At 36.0% G+C, this 21,890-nt stretch overlaps 4 protein-coding genes across 5 annotated transcripts in view; 3 read left to right on the forward strand and 1 right to left on the reverse strand.

The window, feature by feature from the left end:
- The window catches only part of LOC107658014 (cullin-4B), an 8,248-nt gene extending 4,570 nt beyond the window's left edge, over positions 1 to 3,678 (forward strand). The window contains exons 15-18 of the mRNA XM_016446391.1: positions 37 to 142; positions 774 to 946; positions 1,034 to 1,186; positions 2,519 to 3,678. Coding sequence (XP_016301877.1) covers positions 37 to 142; positions 774 to 946; positions 1,034 to 1,186; positions 2,519 to 2,614 — 528 coding nt within the window. The 3' untranslated portion in view covers positions 2,615 to 3,678. The remainder of the gene's footprint in view (positions 1 to 36; positions 143 to 773; positions 947 to 1,033; positions 1,187 to 2,518) is intronic.
- An 802-nt stretch (positions 3,679 to 4,480) lies between these two features.
- Positions 4,481 to 7,311, forward strand: LOC107658145 (malignant T-cell-amplified sequence 1). The gene is made up of 6 exons (XM_016446610.1): positions 4,481 to 4,666; positions 5,237 to 5,389; positions 5,502 to 5,599; positions 5,747 to 5,880; positions 6,922 to 6,989; positions 7,078 to 7,311. Exons 1-6 carry the CDS (start codon positions 4,656 to 4,658, stop codon positions 7,157 to 7,159), a joined length of 546 nt encoding a protein of 181 aa, XP_016302096.1. The 5' UTR covers positions 4,481 to 4,655; the 3' UTR covers positions 7,160 to 7,311.
- Positions 7,312 to 9,268: 1,957 nt separating this feature from the next.
- On the reverse strand, positions 9,269 to 11,385 carry LOC107658140 (C1GALT1-specific chaperone 1-like). Of its 2 annotated transcripts, none has more exons than XM_016446601.1 (2): positions 11,201 to 11,385; positions 9,269 to 10,835 (listed from the first exon to the last, which is right to left on the reverse strand). In XM_016446601.1, the coding sequence occupies exon 2, from the start codon at positions 10,819 to 10,821 to the stop codon at positions 9,868 to 9,870; it is 954 nt and encodes a 317-aa protein (XP_016302087.1). In that variant the 5' UTR covers positions 10,822 to 10,835; positions 11,201 to 11,385; the 3' UTR covers positions 9,269 to 9,867. The 2 variants fall into 2 exon arrangements, with proteins under 2 accessions (XP_016302087.1, XP_016302086.1); XM_016446600.1 differs by having other exon boundaries at positions 11,174 to 11,385.
- A 3,381-nt stretch (positions 11,386 to 14,766) lies between these two features.
- LOC107658015 (palmitoyltransferase ZDHHC9-like) overlaps positions 14,767 to 21,890 on the forward strand; it is a 20,696-nt gene continuing 13,572 nt past the window's right edge. Inside the window, exon 1 of the mRNA XM_016446392.1 lies at positions 14,767 to 15,629. Coding sequence (XP_016301878.1) covers positions 15,463 to 15,629 — 167 coding nt within the window. The 5' untranslated portion in view covers positions 14,767 to 15,462. The remainder of the gene's footprint in view (positions 15,630 to 21,890) is intronic.

Below are 21,890 nucleotides of genomic sequence, written 5' to 3' on the forward strand. Positions count from 1 at the left end.
GTATAAAGAAGCCCCCCCCCCCCCCCTTTTTCACAGGGCAAAAAAGAGCTGCAGGTTTCCCTGTTTCAGACTTTAGTTCTGCTGATGTTTAATGAAGGGGAGGAGTTCTCTCTGGAGGATATTAAACTTGCTACAGGCATTGGTATGGACACTTGTTTCAAGCAAGCGCATTGCAATTTATTCCTGTTGTTAAGAGATACTATTCCATTTAATGTTAAACTTTAAGTCCAAAGTTAAACCAGGGTTTTTGTGGGTCTTAAAAAGTCTTCTGCAAATTAAGGCCTTAAAAAGTCTTAAATCAGAGCAGAAAGTCTTAAATTCAAAGTCATGGCATTAAATATTGCATACATAGCAAAAAAAAGTCTTTCAATGAAGATACATTTACTTGATGTAAATGTAAAATGAAATCTTTAAGTACAGTAAAAGTGATTTCCATATTCTAGAGGTTGGAATCTTAGCTATTCAAGCCTTTTTTTTTTTTTGTTTTTGTAAAATTTATAAAAAAAGTTATGAGGTTAGTTGGAAGTTGTATTTTCAAACTTTGAAGTGTTGCTAATACAACTCAATGTGCTCCCTATACATTTACATTGAGAACATCGACGTATTGTTTGCTTAAATTTATTTCTTAATTTTTCTTTATTTGAAAAAACTTAAAAAGTAAAGAAATTTACCTTCATCAAACCTGCAGAAACCCTGTAAACCTCACAGCCTTTTACAAACGTCCAAAATGTTTAACAAATTTGACAACATTTAAAATACACACACACTTGCAGAGGACGGTGAGCTGAGGCGGACTCTGCAGTCACTGGCCTGTGGGAAGGCACGTGTCCTTACCAAAACCCCAAAGAGTAAAGACGTGGAGGATGGAGACAAGTTCTCTTGTAATGATGATTTCAAACACAAGCTCTTCAGGATTAAAATCAACCAGATCCAGATGAAAGAAACGGTACTGTCCGGCACACCTGTCATTTGATTGTTGTTGTCTGAAAGTTATTGGCCGCTTGGTCTCATGGTTCTTTGCCGTACCTCACAGGTGGAGGAGCAAGCCAGCACTACAGAGAGAGTATTCCAGGACCGTCAGTACCAAATCGATGCTGCCATTGTTCGAATCATGAAGATGAGGAAAACTCTCAGCCATAACCTTCTGGTGTCTGAAGTGTACAACCAACTTAAATTCCCAGTCAAGGTGAGGTCATGGTTGCCAAATTGTTTTGTTTTCACAGTTAATAGAGTAGTTTCACTGGATTGGCTATAAATGGATGTCTTGCAACTAGACTAAACTGCAAGGGTGCAGCCAAACAAAACTAGAAAACAATCTAGTAATCACAAAGTCATGTACAAAATGTAAATACGTTTTTTTTTTGTGCAGTGTGACAGCTTTGTGCATTAAAACGAAAGCATTTTCAATTGCATGTTGCACAATCACATTATCTGTGAACAAGTTTGCAAAAGTATTTTTCTTGTTGCTATTTTTTTTTTTTAAAGAAAGTAATACTTTTATTCAGAACGTATTCATTAAATTGCTCAAAAGTGACAGTAATGACATTTATGATGTTACAGAAAAATATTAAGCAGCACAACTGTTCTCAATATTGATAATGTTTATTGTGCACAATAGGGATGTAACGATTACCGGTTTGACGATAAATCATGATAAAATTCCCCACGGTTAGTATTACCGTTTCATCTTTTAATTATCATTAAAACAGTATTAGATTACCGCGATTTGAACAACTCGCGATAAATAAATACTGTCCAGCATAAAGCACAGTTTTAAGTAACAGTTTCACGTGCGCACAGCACGCAGAGTGGTTTAGTTTTGAGTGAAAACAGGGCAGAAAAGCTGGGAGGTTTTAAAAGAATTATAAAAATGAATATATGAATGAATTAATTATATGAATGTACCTCTGAAGGTTCTGACTCTTCAGAAACGATTTGATGGCATTTTGTTTTCATCTTTGCTCCATGTAATACCTGAAGGAAGTGTTCTTAATCGCAATACTGCTTTGGCCAAATAAATTATATTTTAAAATATATTAAAATAAAAAGTTATTTTAAATTGTAATAACATTTACCGGTTACTATTTTACTTATTTACTATTTTACTGTATATAGGTTTTAATAATGTACATGTTATGCTGTTATACTATTTTTCATCAAATTGGTGAGCAAAAAGGGCCTTTTAAATATCTTAACAACTGCAAACTTTTGAAAAGTAGAGTTTAAACTGCACTTAAGTTCCTGTGTCCAGCTTGTTGTGGAATGAGATGCCTACATAAAAAGAATCTGACGGTTTAATGTGAATTACGCTCAGTAAAAATAATCATGATCAAAGTCAAGGGATTTGTCTTAAATTCTTCACCGACAATGCATTATTTTTTTCCTCTTGTCTCAAGATTGCATATAATATGAGCAATATGAATATTGTTCTCAATGTCACTAAATTTGGAAATTAGTCCAAGACTCGCAGCAGAGAACATATGCCACTGCCACTAAATTTTGTTTCTTCTTTTTGCAGCCTGCTGATCTGAAGAAGAGGATAGAGTCACTTATTGACAGGGACTACATGGAAAGGGATAAGGAGAATCCCAATCAATACAACTATGTGGCTTAGAGAGAGGGAGAATAAGAGGGGTAGATGAGGGATGTTAGAAATGACAGGAGGAGGCTGTTCTCAGTGACGTTGTTTACTTCCCTTAGCACATGGAGCCCCTTGTTCCAGGTTTTGTTCACTTTAACATCTTCACCCAGTGACCAACAACTGAATCAGTTTTCTCTTCATGGATTTGACAGGGTAGTGTATGTTCTATTTCTATCAGAATGGTGTGTCCAATTAGAAGAAAAGAAAATACAAAATTATTTTGTTAAAATGCTTCTGAGAATTGGACTATCCCAAGTTTAAAAAGAAAAGTTGTTTATTTTCAGACTTGGCTCCATGGCTTTTGTTTGTCTCTGGCATGTTTTTTTTTTTTCATGGTTTATTCATGCAAATATCACAACATATTGACGTATTACCTGTGCAAAGAAAACCAACACCAGATTGATTGAATTTGACTCTCTTGTTCAGTCAGTGTTGTATTGGGTAGCAGTGTGTGAAAACAGGTTTTCTCTTTGCCAATGTTTGTTCAAAGAAAAGAAGATTCAGCTGATTGGTCACAAGCAATTTATGTTCTGTGAATGTGATTTATTGATAAATAGAACAATTGAGGCTGATTGGAAATTTCACAGTTTGTGCCAAGATTAGATAAAACCAAGCACTTGTTTTGTTTGTAGGAATGTTAACGCTGCTAAACACTAACTTGTACATCTTCCTTCTTTTTCCCTCCTTGCTTACACCTTCTCACATTTCCTCCTCTTGTTTATTTTGTATATACATTTTACACACAACTTAGATGTTTGACACTCTCGACTACATTGCAACTGCATTCTTTCTCCCTGGAAACTCTGAACAAGCACAGCAGCACCATTTTATCATTCTAGTGTTTCCAAGTTTATATAACCCTTAAGTTCTGAATTAGGCCCGTATACTGAGAAGCTCCTCTGTGTGGCATCACTGGATCTGTCTGGAATTTTTGGCAATGGTGTTTTGAGAAATCACACTTAAGTGGACAGTCGTCCAGTGTCTGGAAAAAGTATGCTTGTTTTTATTGCCTCAGAATAAACAACTGTATGTGTTTCCATGATCTTGTCCCGTGTGTGTGTGTGTGTGTGTGTGTGTGTATGTATGCATGTATGTGTATATATATATAATTTATTTAAAAATTTTTTCTTTTTTTTTCTTCTAAAGTTGGCTCATATTCTAATTTTATTTAAGCCATTTCAGGCAAATTCCTAGTTTCATGCACTTAATCAATTTAGAGTTTTGTGGACTAGTTTGTTTCTAAAACACATCTTCTTTCAGACTAGTAAAAAGAAAACATCCAAACTACATTTAAGTGTTTATTTTATTATACCTTATAAGTGTCTATCAATTAAAGGCAGTTTTCTCCAAATGTTTTTTTTTTCACCTCATGCCCTAAACCAGAAATCTCCACATTAGTTTGTTTATATATCATTCATCAAACATTTTATTCCTAAAAATATAATGACCATTTTATTTTCCCTTCTGGCTCTTGACATTGTTTTCTGACGATTGAGTGATAGAAAGAGATCCTAAAAATTCATGTTAGCAAAATTACTTTATCTGGTTTTCAGGTTTCTGATCTAGAAATGTATGCAAATTGGTGCATATTTAATTACATAACGTATTATTTGCATATTTAAACATTTCAGGGGAAAACTAATACAAAACAATTGTCTTAATGTGCTGCGATCAGTTACAATTTTTAGTCACTTTGACTATATTGACTTTATTGACTACTGACTTTATGATTAACGATATCCGTAAAGTAAAGTACAGATGTATTGCAAAGTACATAGCATTAGCATCATTTTGTCTGGCATACTGTACTTCCATCCCTTGCCGTAAAATATTTACCACTGTCGTAAATGTCGTAAACAGGAATCACCTGCGGTTGAAGTGAAGCGTGGAGTTAGATCATTAAATCTTCTACTGAATGTTTAGTTTTTATTTTTTGGTTCAGAAAAGTTAACAGTTACGAGCTGTAAGATCACACAGATAGGAGGACAGGAGTGACCGATAACGACCTGGAAGGATGTTTAAAAAGTAAGCTTGAGCCGTTGTCAACCTTATAAATAGTAGCTAACACAACTTAGCGTTGTTATAGTAATGCAGTGTTTCATTTAACTAGTAGCTTTGCCTTCTCAGTAGAGATAGAAGAAATGTTGCATGTAAACGCTTACCAGTTATATATGGGATTGTAATTTAATATCTGTCCTTAATTCTGTATCCGAGACATCAACCTGTTTAGCTAACACTGCTAACTTGCTCTGTCACAGCTGACTTTTATGGTTCATTGGAAATTATTCATCTGTTTTCCTATGTTTTTATGCTCTTATTTTTTGCTAAGATACTTATAATATTTTTTAACTTGAACAGATAAGCAAACTGCAAAAAAAAGACCTCGATTGCAAAAGATGTTTACATTAAACATTGAAGGACAGACACTTGGTCAAACAATTGGTGGTAATTGTTATACCAGACCTTTATACTAGACCAGTTTCTTTATTTTGCAATACTTTGCCATAAAAAAAAAAACAGAGACCTGATCCTGTGTCATCTACAGGTATTAGACATTAAATATGCTAATTCCTTTGTTTCTCTATGTCTTCATAGATTTGATGAAAAGGAAAATGTTTCTAACTGTATTCAACTGAAGACGTCTGTTATTAAGGGTATAAAGAATCAGCTGTTAGATCAGTTTCCCAACATCGATGATTGGCTCAACCAGATAATGCCAAAAAAGGACCCTGTCAAAATTGTGAGATGGTAAGAGATGCACAAGAGTACACAATATGGAAAGTCAGTGCTTATCAATTCGAAGTACTAAAAGAGTAACTCATTTTACATCAGAGGTGTGATATTTTGTCTACGTTTCCAGTCATGAGCATATTGAAATTCTTACGGTAAATGGAGAGCTGCTCTTCTTCAGACAGAGAGAGGGGCCCTTCTATCCCACCCTCAGACTTCTACACAAATGTAAGATGGCTTTAATTTTCATCAGTAAGATGCTTTTCCTGCAGAAAATATTGCCTCAGGTTCCAGAAAATTGCTTATATTACCCAAGTTACACTTACTGTTCATTTGGTTAGACTAATGCTTGGTACTCACATGTCTGTTCTCCAGATCCCTTCATTCTGCCACACCAACAAGTAGATAAAGGAGCCATCAAATTTGTTCTGAGTGGAGCCAATATCATGTGCCCAGGCCTCACATCACCAGGAGCCAAACTCTACCCTGCTGAAACAGACACAGTAGTTGTATCTTTCCAGCTGTTGTATTATATCTAGTAATATTTTCTTCTATGACAAATGAATCGTAATGTTTTAATGTAAGGGATTAGTTCACGTCTTTTGTCAATTCCAAAAAGGACACAAAAAATACCATACGACTAATGAGATTAAAAAATATATATAATTGTGACCCTGGACCACAAAACCAGTCATAAGGGTCAATTTTTAGAAATTGAGATTTATACATCATCTGAGAACTGAATAAATAAGCTTTCCATCGATGTATGGTTTGTTAGGATAGGACAATATTTGAAAATCTGGAATCTGAGGGTGCAAAAAAAAATCAAAATATTGAGAAAATCGCCTTTAAAGTTGTCCAAATGAAGTTCTCAGCAATGGATATTGCTAATCAAAAGTTGTTTTGATATATTTACAGTAGGAAATTTACAAAATATCATCATGGAACATGATCTTTACTTAATATCCTAATGATTTTTGGCATAAAAGAAAAATCGATAATTTTGACCCATACAATGTATTTTTGGCTATTGCTACAAATATACCCCAGCGACTTAAGACTGGTTTTGTGCTCCAGGGTCACAATTATTATTGTTCTGTTCATCATACAAAGGAATCGTATGATGTAAAAGTAAAAAATGTTTACTTTTTTAAATTCAAATTTGTATTCAGCATACAAGTTTTAAACAGCAAGTATAAATAATGACCATAAATCAGTGTTATTTTAGTATTATTTATGATTAAATTGTATTAATATTTTGAATTATTTTGTTTTCTTTTTAATTTTATTTTGTGAACAATTCTGTTTAGTTTTAATTTATTTTCATTTTAGTTTTAGCAATTTTAGTGCTTCAACCAAGGCAACATACTAATATTGATATTTTATTGTATTTCAGTTGTCGGAAACAATTTTTTAATAGTTTGAGTTAAAAATAACATAACTGCCATAAATATGAGCAAACATTTAGTTGTGTAATAGTTTTATATGTAATAGTTTTGATTGGTGTGCGTTGCATATCACAGGTTGTTGTCCTTAAGTATTTGTTTCAGGCTATAATGGCAGAAGGGAAGCAGCATGCGCTCTGTGTGGGAGTCATGAAGATGTCTGCAGATGACATGTAAGTGTTTCTATGCATCTCCTGCACTTTGAATCACAATTTGGCATAAAAATGTGAAAATATTTTCTTGTCTCACTTCACTGAACAGAGAGAAAGTAAACAAGGGAATTGGAATCGAGAACGTTCACTATCTGAATGATGGACTGTGGCATATGAAGACGTATAAGTAAAGACAGACGAGAGGATGTGGTGGAATCTTTTGGACCTGTTATCACCAGGCTGCCCGTCTACTGTTTACATGAATGGACTCAACTGTGTACCATGCCGAAAGCTTTGAAAGCCACCCCATTTTAATGCACAAATAAAACCTGCATTCAAGTCATTCCAAACTGAAATGGTCTCTTGATGCTGTGAGAGCTGAATAGTGTCATGGCAGCTTAAAGCCTGTTTAAACAACAGTGTTTGTATGTGTATTTCTCAGTTTCCCAAGACAGAATCATTTGGTATTTGTTTAGATGAAATTGCTTATTACACCACATGCCACCATATACTATGTATCATATGCAATTGTAGACCCTATGGTTTTATAGCTTTGAATCAATTTTTTGTTTGCACTAAATGTAGGGAACGTACATCTATGCCAACCAGCTTGTGAAAGACACTCATCTCAGCATGTAAGGAAAATTCAATTCATTTTAAGGTAACTGTAATAAAGGGAGAACCAAAATGAGGTACATTGCATTCAAATTTATGTGTATTCTCTGGGAATCAAAACCAATAGTACAGGGTCTAAGTCTACACTTATTGGATCCTCTTGTCACTTTATTACTTTCTTTCTGATGCCACAGTTTTTAGCCAAGTCAGGCTAGAAATGACCATGAATATATAATGGCTAAAAAGTTTCATAAACAGAAACTTATTTTATTTTTCACTTTTAGTTTGTCTTGCATTGTATTAATCAACAAGAATTTATTTATTGAATTAATTTATTCATCAACAATAGAATATATTTAACCTCTATCGTAAATCTATAATATTATAAAACTATAAATTCCTTTAATTTCCCTTGAGAATGAATGCACATTTTTCCCATTATAGGAATCAGTCTTTGGAATCAAGAACAGCTGCAGCAGAATGTGTTCTCATCCTCAAATTAATACAGATTTTATAAATGAGGCCCCAGGTCTTTTTCACACCACACTGTCAAATGCAGAAATACAGGAAGAAACTGTAAAATGCATTACACTGTTAGCTCCTGGAACCCATGCATTTATTATAGTGATTACTGTGGGAAGATGTACAGAGGAATATGTGATCAATTTACATCTGATAGAGAAGATGTTTGGTCTGAAAGCTGGACAGTTCAGCATTGTTCTGTTTATTAGAGGAGATGATCTTAAGACTGAATCCATAGAAGATTTTGTGAAGAGCCGTAACTGTGCAAACCTCAACTGGCTGATCAAATTCTGTGAAAACAGATACCTGGTTTTTAATAACAGAGAAAAACGAGACAGAACTCAAGTTACCGAACTTGTTAAATGAGGATTACATCCAACAAAGAGCAATATTTTACAGACACAGTATCAACCAAGACCTGGAAATGTCTATTAAAAAGTGGGTGGAGAAAATACTGAAAGAGAGGGAGAGGCTCAAATTGAGAAATTAAGAACCAAATATGAGACAGAAATGGATCAGCTCAAGAAGAGACTAGAGGAAGAGAAAAAAAAAAGTGTAAATGAAATAAAAGCAGTCAAAAATCCCTTCTCTAGAATGGAAATGAGAGCTGGAGATTCAGAAATGATCCAAAAATTAAGATGGATGAAAGAAGAGGCTGAAAATAAGAAAAGTAGCAAAAAGAAACAGAAGACAGAGAGAAAAAGAAAAAGATAAATATAAACATGATTAGGAAAATGTGCTATAAAACATAAGACATTAAAAAGAGATTGTGAAGAAATAAAGAGGATCGAACAAGAAGAACAGAGAGAAAAATAAAAGGTTTAAAATGACAGCATAGACATTCAAAAAGAAATTAAACGACAACAGAATTGGAGAATTTAAGAGAATGAGTGAAACAGGATAGGAAACAAAACTGAAACACTAAAAAACAAGAAAATCAAGAACTGGAGAAAATGAGAGACATTTTCAAGAGACTTAGAAGAGAGAATATGAAGAAAAGGAAGCTGATCTTTTTTTCTTTCAGATGAAAAGCTCGCATCAAACCCAAACAAGATGAGATTTCTACAACCGGACAGCTCTTTCAGAGTTTAATAAATGACTACAAAACATAATTTTCATTGTTATTTATTAAACCAACCTATCAGAATTGTTGCAATCTGTTGAAAATAATCAAGTATCCATAGAAATGAAGAGCAATTAATGCATATTCATTTGTTCACTGCACTGTATCATCTGTTGATGGCATTCTTTTATTTGTAACCTTTACTATTACTTAAAGCAGGTGAGATCAAGCATCCTGATGTTTACTAAAGAACAATTTAAAAAAAGGTCACAAACCAGTGCATAATGAAGTACATCTGAATTAAAGAAACAATATTTCGATATGTAAATAAATAGACAAATTTCTATGCAAAAGTAATTTTACAATCTCAAGTATATTAACCTTTCAAACCGCATTAGTTTGATATTTTTAAGGGTGATATAGACAGTTTACCATACAGATGCCATGTATCCCCTCAGTACAACATACATCCAAAACACATTTTAAAAATCATCAAAATGTTCTTCATTTTCATTCCTAACCCCATATGTGTGGCATTCATATATCTAGTGTAATTTTTATTCAAAATACTATCAAGTGCACAAAATTATCCAATATTGGCTAAGTACATACTGCACATCACAGCTGATTCAGCCCTGCACCCAGTTATGATCAACGTCTCAATTCTGTGAGTGACAGTAACAGAAGCCATGAAGTCAATCAGTCATTATCAGAGTCTTTAGGAGGCAGAAATGTCAAGGAGTCATGAAAATCATGTCCATATGGCCGGAGTCTGTAGACGCCATACATCAAAACCTGCATCTGGCTCGGAGACATGCCAGCGAACGTGATGGCCATGTCCGAACAACAGGCCTCCACGGCATCGGCCGGGTTTTGGCCCATACTGTCAGAAATCAAGGAGCTGACGCTCTTCTTGTTAAAAAGTCCTTTGCCTTGCGCATCCTCTCCGTTTTCAGCAAACACCCCGCTGTATTTCAGACAGGTGGCGAGCTGCTTTTCTTCAGGTGTCTTCCACAAGGCATGTCCTCGCTCTGGGCATCTGTCCTCATCTTTGAACATCCCTATCAGCCTCCTCATTGCTTCATAGCTCAGCACGACCCCGCTGTCATACTCCACGTAATCAAGCTCTCCGGACTTTTCCGTGTGGCCAATGTAAAACGGCTGGCTTGGATCTTTATCCAACACCAAATACTTGAGGTTCTCTATAATTGCGTACGTGGTGGGCCGGGCCACGAAGAACCAGCGCAGGTCTCCAGCATTCTCGTAGGCGTGTTTGATGGCTTTGCGTAGCCTAGCCCACTCATCCTGCTCCTGTAGGTCAATCGCCTCTAGAACTTTGGACGATTCGGACGTGTAGAAGACAGATTTGTCGCAGTGTTTGCTCCAAGTGTCGTTGGCTGTTGCCCAGTGGACCAGGAGCTTGGGAGTGACCATGATGAGACAGTACACTCGAACCTGCAGGGTCCAGTCAGACATCTGAGACTCTGATAACTTCTGTAGTTCATCTTTGCTGACAGGTTTCAGATGATGGTGGAGATGCTCATGACCTTCTGAGTGGGTTCCTGAATTAAAGGTCTCAAAGAAAGACATCACCAGGCAGAATATGCCCCCTAGGATCATGCCTTTCATAAATGAACTGCCCTCAGACATCATGCTCGGCCGTAAATCTGTAATAGATCAAAATAAGAATAAAGATTATGATTAGAACAAAACTATGATGGCAGTTCGTGCTCTGAATGACATTTGTTCAGCAACAACAACAAAAAATCCTTTAGAGAATATCATGAGATACAACGTACGTTGCGATAAATCTACACTTTTGTTTCTGGTGACAATACAAAGCTATTTTACAAAGCAGCTATTCAGGTTTGCTGTATACTACTTACTCAGAAAAAGAAAAGTTAACTTTGAGATAAATCGGCTAGGTTACATTTGACTGCAAGAACCCATTAAACATTTGACCAAAACTACACATTCCAATAATCAGTTAATTAGAATCTGATACCTTTCAATAACGCAGAATAGTGCTCACATTTAGACGCTGCACCGTCGCATTCAGTTCCGTACACACAACCGGAAAAAAAAAAAAAAAGTAGTATCTGTTCTGGAGTCAGTTTTACCTGCCCTCCATCTAATTCATTTGGACGGTATAAGGTAATAAGAAAGCTGGTTGCAGTCCAGCGCTAGTTCTGGCTTCTAGAACACGGATGTTTAAGCGGATGTTGAATCCGCGCGAAAGGCACTGTGGGAAATGTTGTTCGGTTGTGTTGTCTCGTTGTGACGAAGACGGTTATAAAAACTACAAAAACGTCGATTTCCTCTGAATAAGCAAAGGCGGAAATGATTTTTGTCCTTTAAAAGTTTTACAGGGATACAGCTAAAACCGGAAGCTAACAATAAATTTACTTTTCTGCCTATTAGATTGTGTTTTATTAACGTCTGCATCTGCCCCAACCCTAAACCTAGCCCTTACAATAATGCAAAAATAGTAATTATTGTTGTGCAGTGTGACAAAAATTATGCTGTATTGATGTACACATGCCCAGTAGCACCATATGTATCCCTTCTAGCCTTAAAGGCACAATATGTAAGATTTTTTTTATTAAAATATCCAAAAACCACTAGAACAGTGTTATATAGTTTGCTGACTTGTGTACTTACATTATCCCAAATGTTTCGAAGAATGTTTAAATTCAGAGAAATAAGCAATTTTAACTAGTGACACGGACCGTGTCCATAGTGTCATTGTGTCGCCTGCAAATGAGGTCATAACCCCTCGATTTCCGGTTTTGTTTTGTAGAAAACATGGAAACACCAAAGACGCTTTAATATGTTGTGCATTTTAATAGACCGGTGAAGACCGTACAGAGTAGCATTATAACAGCACTTTCAAACGTATCTAGTATGATAAAACAGCGCTGCTTTTTTTTCCCATATACGCACGACCGGAAGGAGCGGAAGTGGTCGACTGTGGCATAATAAAAGCTCCGCTGCTTTCGAACTGTGTGTCACGCTCGTTCAGCGGCCTCGTTTCTCTTCGACGGCTTTCAGCCTCACCCTGCTTCATACTACTACGTTAATAAATCATCCATGAACATGATTTCTGCCCGAGTCCCGTCGGATTGCATCGGCTGTGGGGATGAAGACGACAACTCCCATGATTCCACACTCAGTCACGGTCATCAAACTACCTTTGTCTCTTTGTTTATTTTGAATATGCGCCCTCCAGCGGCGAAAATTACATATTGTGCCTTTAACCGTTTGTATAATTGTAAAATTGTATAACAACTTTTGTTAATACACAAAATATATATTTATTTATATTATATTTCTAAAAGAGAGATGAAGAACGACAAAAAACAAGGTATGAGCAAATCAAGAAAATAAATAACCGTTTCACGTGCTTTCCTGCAGTGTTGCCAACTTAGCGACTGTTCAGACCCCCCTGGCGACTTTTTTTTTCTTTTTTCTCCAAAAAAGCAACTAGCGACAAATCTAGCGACTTCTAGGACTCACTGGTACTGCCGCACGAGCGCGAGATCTTGCTAGCGGCAGAGAGGAGCAGCACTTTCAGTTAAAATAGATATGATGTTGCTTCTCTAATTTTACATGCAAATATAGCCGAAAACACGGAACAGGAATTGTCTTTGTCTTTGCTTATGTTATGTGTATTTGATTTAATCAGACGACGGCTCGATTATAAATCAGGATTAACATCTTGGAAGGGAGAGCTGGTTATGTAGTTTTAAAGGGCCACATTTCAGTCACTATTTCATATTTATCCCGTTGACTGAACGGAACAGAAATAGAAACAGTAAATTATATAAATGAAAACAGTATTATTGAGAATTTGGCAGAATTAAAATACAGTATGTGAGCACAGAGAGGCAAACAACTGTAAAAGGCAGTACGACGCGATGACGTCATGAATATGCTAATTAGTGTATGACGTCATCTAGCTACATTTAGCGACTTTTCAAACTGGCTTTAGCTACTTTCCAACACTGCTTTCCTGTTTTCAAGTAAATCACTGACTAAGGAATACATAAATTTATTAATTCAGAACGAAAAACCGACAAATAAACAGACCATTCATTTACTTTGTTTACACTTGTAGTTAAATGTAAGAATAAAATAATACATTAATAAAAGACTTTTCAAATTGAAAAATAAATTGACAAATAAAATGTAATTTATGTTAAATATTATTTAAATATATAACAATAAAACTGTCACTGCAGGGCCACTGTCCTGCAGAGTTTAGCTCCAATCCCAATTAAAAACCTAAACCAACTAATCAAGGTCTTGTGAGGTATACTAGAAACTTCCAGGAAGGTGTGTTGGAGCTACACTCTGCAGGACAGTGGCCCTCCAGGACAGAGATTGGACACCCCTGGACTAAGCCTGTCGAGCCCCTGGAGAATGAAGCCATGAGAACACAGACATACTTTATTAATATAAACATTTATTTCATCATTAATCATATTTAGCTCGTTTTAAAGGAGCATCAATGTAGAAAGATGCTTTTTGGAACCAGATGGTGCAGTTACAGAATCTACCAGCAGAGGCCAGGCTGAGGGGTTAAGAAGATTTGATGATTGGTTAGCATGACCCCTGCATTAGCCCCTAATAGCAGATGCCATTAATATCTACACCATCTGGTTCAAAATAAACATCTGTCTCCACTGACAGTCTTTGAAAATGAGCCATGTGTTCTGACAAAATATTTTTCCTTGCCTTTGTTCAAGGTAGTGGGCTTGTAATCTGTGAAGGAAGCACAAGTCTACCACTTGCTTGTTAATATCGGTCTTTTCTTGTATTTTCCTTGTATTGTTACCAAACCTGTCACCTCTTCTTGCTTTGTATAAAGACTTTATAAAGACTTCATGCTAATTAATAGCTTTCTTAAATAATCTTTGCTATAGCTCATACAGTATTTCCTGCCCACTGTCTCTAATGAACTCCTACTCATAAACTGGTTGAACTCCATCTCTCACGAGCTAAGCTTTAATGCTGAATATGCGCTTACAGCATTTTACATATTTACAAGATTACACATGCAATACAAAGGCTTTCTTTTTTGTGCAAGATCAAAAGAGATAAAATACTCATGCAGCTGTCAATGGTGCATATACAACCAAATAAAGCATCTTTTGTTTCTCACCTTCCATCTCATTTCCTGAATATCTTTAATTTAGTCAAAATAGGTTTTATTTTTTTCTTTGAAGGAAGAGAGACAAATTAAATGCTGTTTCATAGGAAACCATTTAGAAGCACACTATTAAACAACATTTTTTTAGCACAATTTTACACACAGTAAACAAAACACATACATACATTAGACAAAGTAACAAAAACATAAATAACAACAATAGACAATGTAAAAATCAAATAGCTATGGCTGGAATAGGCCTAAAATCGAATAGACTTGAATGAAGTATCCTTTAACGTGCTGAAAATATCATGCTCGCCATAAAAGCTCAAAAGTAACAATATTTCATTTTGAATGATTGCCTTAATGATGAGTTGGATATTATTATTAGAAGACAAAATTCCTTTGTTCCCTGTAAGGTGAGACACTGGCCCTTTAAGAAGAGACATTTCAAACTAGGCGTGTTTCCTGCTCCCGAAGAGAATCCAGCCCTGCTTGCATCCTACGACACGAAATTGGAGGAAAGATTATTTTACACATTACTCAAATAATTGCTGTATAATCGGCACAGATCACAAAAGGCTTTACTCAAATTTATTTTGTATCCTTTTAAGAGAAAAAGGACGGAGAATCCTCTCGGGATAGACGCTTTTAACCAACCTAACCAATGACATAAATGTCAGTCGGTCAAGGTCCACTCACACTCCAGATGTGCGTTTAGCGTTTATACACGTTTATTTCAGGTCAGCCTCGCTTTCTCATTCAAAATTTGTACACATTTCGAAGGGAATCACTTTCAAATTGTGGCAGTATGGGAAATCTTCGCTTTTGGATGAGGACTTTGCTTTCTGGTATTTGATTGGGACTTTAACCATGGATTTAAGTACAGAAGAGCAGATATGTAGAGCGACTGATGATTTTAAGAAACACTGAAGATCCGTGAGGAACCACGGGAAGAATCCTACAAACACATAGTGCACGTGAAGGAAGAATTGCATTTTTGGCAAAGAAGCTCCTGTATCTGTATTGCTGATAATAACACTTTAATCGGTCGTTAGTCTCAGGTTAATCATTTAGTGGACACGGTTGTGGTTTATTTCGGGTTAAGTTGTAAAAGACAATCTGCTTGTACCTTCGCTGCAATGTCGGCGGTGATGATAACGCGGAAGGTTACTCGAAAATGGGAGAAATTACCTGGGAAAAACACCTTCTGCTGCGATGGACGGGTTATGATGGCTCGGCAGAAAGGAGTATTTTACCTGACGCTGTTTCTCATCATTGGAACCTGCTCTCTGTTCTTCGCCTTTGAGTAAGTGCATGTCATTGGTGATTATTAGACCTCATCTACACTGCTAGAGACGCGATAAACCACCGGAGCTGCGATATCAGTGTGCACAGCTTCGTTACAGTGGGGGATTTGCATTGTAGATGGCTTTTGTTTAATGCCATTGCAGGGATGAAATAGTATCTTTAATAAGCAGTCAAAACATATTACAGCCACATGGTAAAGGCAACACATGTAACAATAAAAAGTGTGTGAAATATTGAGGACCGAAGCGCTCCTGATGTTTTGACGTAAAGCCATCTCTTGTGCAAGCTGAATTTGGTTACTGTACGCCATGGCTGTGTTTTCATATGACAGTAGAAATGTCCGATTCGTGAATGAATCGGTCTTTTGAGTCAGATTTTATCAATTAATTGTTTGGAGCGGTTTACAAAACCGGTCTGAACGATTCCTTTGCGAACTGAATCGCTCCCAGCAGTTCTTGAGTCGACTCATCGACTATTTAAACCGACTCAACTCGTCGACTATTTAAACCGAGAAAACACTTACTTAAATATTCGTTTGTGTGACAAAACATTTATACTAAATTTCACAAATAAAATCTCTTTGAAATGTGTTTACAATTTGATCGTATGGCAGTTTTAGCACACATACAACAAACCACTGTTTTAATAAGTAAGGTTTTATTAACACGTGCCAAAATATGTAAATTAATTGTTTTGTGGAAATGAAAACTAAATGTAGATTCTAAATTGATAATCAAAAAACTGAACTGGGCAACAATAAACAACCTTATTAACAAAACGTAAAAATATATAAACATAATAAACAGAAGTGACCAAGTACAAAAATATGTAATTGGTTAGTTTTACCATCTGTATAAGACAGTAGGGTTTTATTAAGGAGAGCTATAAACTATAGAGCTTTAAACCTGTAGATCACCCAACATGAACCTAAAACAATTTAGTACCCTACTAAATCTATCTATTTATCTATCTATCTATATATATGCTAATGAAAAAATGATACAATTATATTAAGATTAATGGCAGATTTTCGAACTGTGTGAGATCATATGCCTTTTGATGGATGGGAAAGAGCTGTGTCATCTTTGTTATTGTAACACGTTTTCACAATAGCAGATTACTGTCCATGTTGATAAAGCTGGATGTGCTGCATATTGGATATGAGCTCCCTTGTGTGGACTTTTGACGTCTGTGGTTGGTGTTTCCTGAGACTTGAGTGTTGTGCCCTGCCCATATCAAGGATATTCCATTAGGCCTGTTCATCAGTGAAAGGAAACGATTCTGTCCCTAGTCAGAAACTCTCAGTCATGTATGGAGATGCTGGCTCCTGTAGGGTTTCACTGCACGCCATGTTCATATCGCTGTTACTGATAATTAGTCCTCTTGAGGCAGACATATTAGCATAGAGACTGGGCTAAGTGCAAAAGTGTGATTCCAAATTGTTTATTACACGACAAGCTAATAGATGGATTTATTTATTTGCATTTACAATTTCAATTTGTGCTTAGATTTTTACCTACACAAACATTGTTTGTATCCAATCATCTTTATAGACTGAACTTGCCATTGGGTTCGAAACCATTTGAAGAGTGTATGAATATTTTGTTTATTATATATATGCATGTACAGGTGCATCTCAATAAATTAGAATGTCGTGGAAAAGTTCATTTATTTCAGTAATTCAACTCAAATTGTGAAACTCGTGTATTAAATAAATTCAATGCACACAGACTGAAGTAGTTTAAGTCTTTGGTTCTTTTAATTGTGATGATTTTGGCTCACATTTAACAAAAACCCACCAATTCACAACTCCACCAATTCACAATTCTCAACAAATTAGAATACTTCATAAGACCAATAAAAAAAATCATCTGCATTTTATGGACTCTTGTTTCTCATTTTGTGTTTTTGTCAAACAGTTTCTTCCTAAGATTGTTTTTGGCTCTTGATAAAATTCTGGCTTTGTGACTATCACAATTATTAAATATCACCCAAGGTTATTCCTATATAGTCCCTGCTGGATCTTTAGTTTCAGTAGTGCACATAAATTTTTATGTGCACTTTATCTTTTATTTAATGCATAGCATGAGATTCCAGAATAGACAGACAGTGTTTATGGAAACACATTGCTTCCAGCTATTTTGAATTTACAGGGAATTATTTTTTTTGAGTATTGCAGAATGCTTACACTATTGTGTCCTTCTACACCTCTCTGTCCATGGGGCCTGTGTCTGGACAGTTTATTCCTCTGCAGGCACAAGACTGATCAGCAGGGCTGGACTTTGCACAGTTCTTTCTAAAGATTTTTGTCTTTGAAGAGAATGTATCCCACCTCCCTTTCCATTCTCCTAATGTGTTTTTGTTTGCTGAAAATCTCTGCACTTATATTTTAATTTTTGGCTGTTAGTGTGCACAAGATTATGCAAGTTGCATTGCATTCATGTTTATACTGTCTTTGGATATCAGATTTAGAATTGTGAGTTGGTTGTGTAGGCTAGAAATTTTGTGAAAAATGTGCAGTGTGTGTGTCAAAGTAGACCGTAAAAAATAGTGCTGATCCTGCACTCACTATAGCCAAGGGCTTGGTCGATCCACCATTGGCTGGAAGGAAGAACCACTTGCTATTGGCCTGATATCTTCAACTTAAAGGATTAAGTTGAAAAATTCTAGGAAATTCTAGAATATAATATTATAATTGGATTAGCTTTTATTGTTTATTTTTAGTATGTAATCTTTTGTTTCTATTTGTTGCCAACATCCCTAATTTTTGTAGATTAAAAAAAAAAAAAAATTTCTTTAACAATAACGACACTGAAAAATCTCATATCCCACCATAATATGCAGAAAAACTACACCTAAGCCATTTGTAGACTGAATTCCTGAAGAGTGTAATACTGTGACACTATCAAAACAGCATTGTCGACCAATGCCAGACAAAGTGTTCTGGAAACCTGTTTGAAAACAGACAGTTTTTGCAGTTCTGTTTGGTATGTTAGTGATGCAGACCTACACCCTTCACCTTTATAATACTTCATCTTCTTACTAAAATGGTTCTACACCAGTGAAACGGTTACATAGCTGCACTTTGTGTTGACAGTCATCAGATTCTGTTGATCGTGTACACCCACTCATTCTTTCACTTTAGAAGTACATGGATCAGGTTTCACTCTGTCTTTGTCCTGTATGTTTGTTTTATGGAATTGTTGCTGATCAGTTAAATGTCTATACATTTTATGTTGATCATTAAGTGGAGTTACTCATGTTGTTGCTGAGGAAGTGTCTAGTATATGACTTAGTCAGTGTTACGATCTGTGTGAGAGGGCTCCCGTCTGTTTCTGTCCCTCTGCAGGGGTCGTGATAAAAGAGAGTTTATAACTGCTTATTCTTTTGGATTTTTTTTTTTTGTCTCTGTGCAATGTGACTGGAGCTGTGGCAAATTTGTCTCCATGAGGGATTAGGATACCGCTTTTTTTTTGGCAGTAATACATAATTCATTTGCTTCGTGATTCGCTTGCTCTTAAATTGGCAAACTCTTTATGAAGAATTAACAGAGGTTGTGCAAGTAATTTTCAGGCATGGCAACTTCCTGGCATTACAACTTCTATCAGTGTGACACAGCTGAAAGATCCTTTTGTACATTATCAGTACATATTTGTACTTTATACTTTACATTACCTAAACCTGTTTGTACTTTAAGCTTTTATGAGAGTCCTTTATCAGAAAGAATGGCTGCTGATGTCACACCCGGATGCAAGATTGCAGTTTATTTGTTCGCTTACTAATCTTTCCCCAGTTTGTTAGTGCTATTGCATACGAATTTAATATCATCATCAATTTTGCAATGCGAAATTGAAATGAATGAGGTGATTATTTGCATGTTGAATGGTTTTCTTTGGAATTGCCGGACCATTTATTCCTTAACAGCTTGACCTACTTTTTGGTTTTGATACATATATCAACATGTGTGTTTCCATACTTAGAAGTATAACAAGTAGAAAATCTTTCTCTCAGTATTTGGTGTATCTGTTATGGAAGCTTGTTTCTGCATCAGAATCAAAATTAAAATAGGTAAGTAAGATCCTTATGTCTTCAGTGTCACATGACCCTTCAGAAATCTTCAGAATATGCTGATTTAGTGCTCAAGAAACATTTCTTTTTATTATCAATGTTGAAAACCTTTTTTTCCTGCTTAATGTTTATGGAAACAGAGATTCATTTTTTTCAGGATTCTTTGATGAATAGAAAGTTCAAAAGAACAGCTGTTTTAAATAGAAATATTTTGTATCATTATACATATTAATGTTGTTTTATCAATTTAATGCATCCTTGCTAAATACAATTCTTAATTTCTTAAAAAAAAATCTTACTGATTGCAAACGTTTGAATGGTATGAACGTGAGAGCTTATTGCACATCAACACTGTATTCAGCATCAGTGACCATGTAATATTATATAAAATTGTCTTCAGATTTGTTTCAGACTGAACCAGGTTGTCACAATGAATCTATATGTTGTTTTTAAGCATCATCCGTGGTTTTTCTCCCCTCATTGTCTTTTCCGGTGGCGTACCGGATGTTTGCGCCGAGCACTATCAGTAACGATAATTGTCAGGCCTCCCTGCCCCCCCACCAGTCTCCACCTAGAGATCAGCCAGACCAATGAAGCAGCTCTATTGATTTTACGAACACACAGCTAAGCCTTTTCATAGCCAGCCATAAAACTCTGCTGTTGTGCTTCATGTTGTCTTAACTGTGGAAAACAGTCCTTTTCACCTTGTTCTCTGTGGAGCAGACTGCAGATAATTCACTAAGGACAACATGTGAAGGCAAACACAAGGGTGGAGATGCTTTAACACCGTGACGGGAGTGGCTTTGTATGCATGTGTGTAATTTGAACTAATTATTTAATTATTATAATGCCAGAATTCACGAAAAAGTGTCTTTGCAAAGCATTTTATGTCTTCCGCTGATTAGTTGATGAAGTCGACATGAAATCAGAACTGACCCTGTTGACTGACCCTGTGTTTCTGGTCCTGTTGTGAATGATTCATTTGCTAGGTTAGAGAAAAAAAAAACATTTTTTATTTGTAAGCTTGAATCAGAATGAAATAATTTGCACTGTTAATCACTGATAATGTTAACCAAATGGCTGTTTAGGCATTGTTTTAGCAAACTCTCAAACTCTTTTGTGATCCAATTGGTTACCGCCCTACATTTTTTGCAGCTGAATATCCTGTTCCAGAACTATGCCACATTACGGAAGTCAAATGGAAATTGGTGTTGATTTTCAACAATAAAGTGTTGATTATGCATACTGAGGCACAATACTTTTTTGTGTTTTCGTGTTGTTCTATGGAGGAAGTTAATTGCTAATTATGGTGGTTCAGTAACCTTGTGCATCAGTAGTGGCAATAACAGAATTTGTACTTTTATATTGGAGCTGCTTATCTCATGTATTGATTATGGTGAGAGAGGTCACATCCAGCATTGCATGATGGTAATGTCCGGAAAGCTTAGGGCTGTCATAGGAACTGATGATGGAGCAGGTCCAGAAGTCATTAGCAGATACAACACACACACACACACACACACACACGCACACACTCAAGCGGTTCTCCTCAGTTTTCCTCCGCTTTGCCCCAGCACAGCTTTCATGATAATAAATGGATTTCCCTGCAGCATTCTACTCATGATCTGGGCAGTGGAAAGTTTTATCGACCGGCTCTGCTCTGGATTTTTCCCCCTCCTCTTTATGTCTTCCAGTCTCATAGCTTAAAATGGATCAAACTAATCTGACCTGTTCCACAGGTAGATTTCCAGTGTATTGATGCCTCTGGTATGCTGACACACCAGTGTGTCAAACAGCTGAACTTGCACCATGTAGTTTGACTAGAAATGATCTTTCTGTTGCTAATACTTCTTACAGCTGCAATCTGTTGTTCTGTGTGCTGGACCTGAAGCAGTGAATGTGACGTGTGAGGAGACATACCCGCATTCTAGTATGGACTGGTTCAACCAGTGTTCTAGTATGTATTGTAGAAGGATTGGTTTGACACGTTATAGTTTGTGTAAAACATGCATTTTGTGTGTTATTAGAAGCACCTGTTAAGTCTTAATTCCCCAAAAGTAGGCCTAGTCAAGTTCAGTTTGTAAATCTGTTTGTATTAACGGTGCATCAAAATACAAGGTGTGTTGAGGAGAAATACTCTACTAAGCTATTGGATGTACGTTTGGAAAAAAAAAAAAAAAAAAATGAAAAA

Source organism: Sinocyclocheilus anshuiensis, unplaced genomic scaffold (genome assembly GCF_001515605.1).
Source record: "Sinocyclocheilus anshuiensis isolate Anshui unplaced genomic scaffold, SAMN03320099.WGS_v1.1 scaffold227, whole genome shotgun sequence".
NCBI lineage: Eukaryota > Metazoa > Chordata > Actinopteri > Cypriniformes > Cyprinidae > Sinocyclocheilus > Sinocyclocheilus anshuiensis.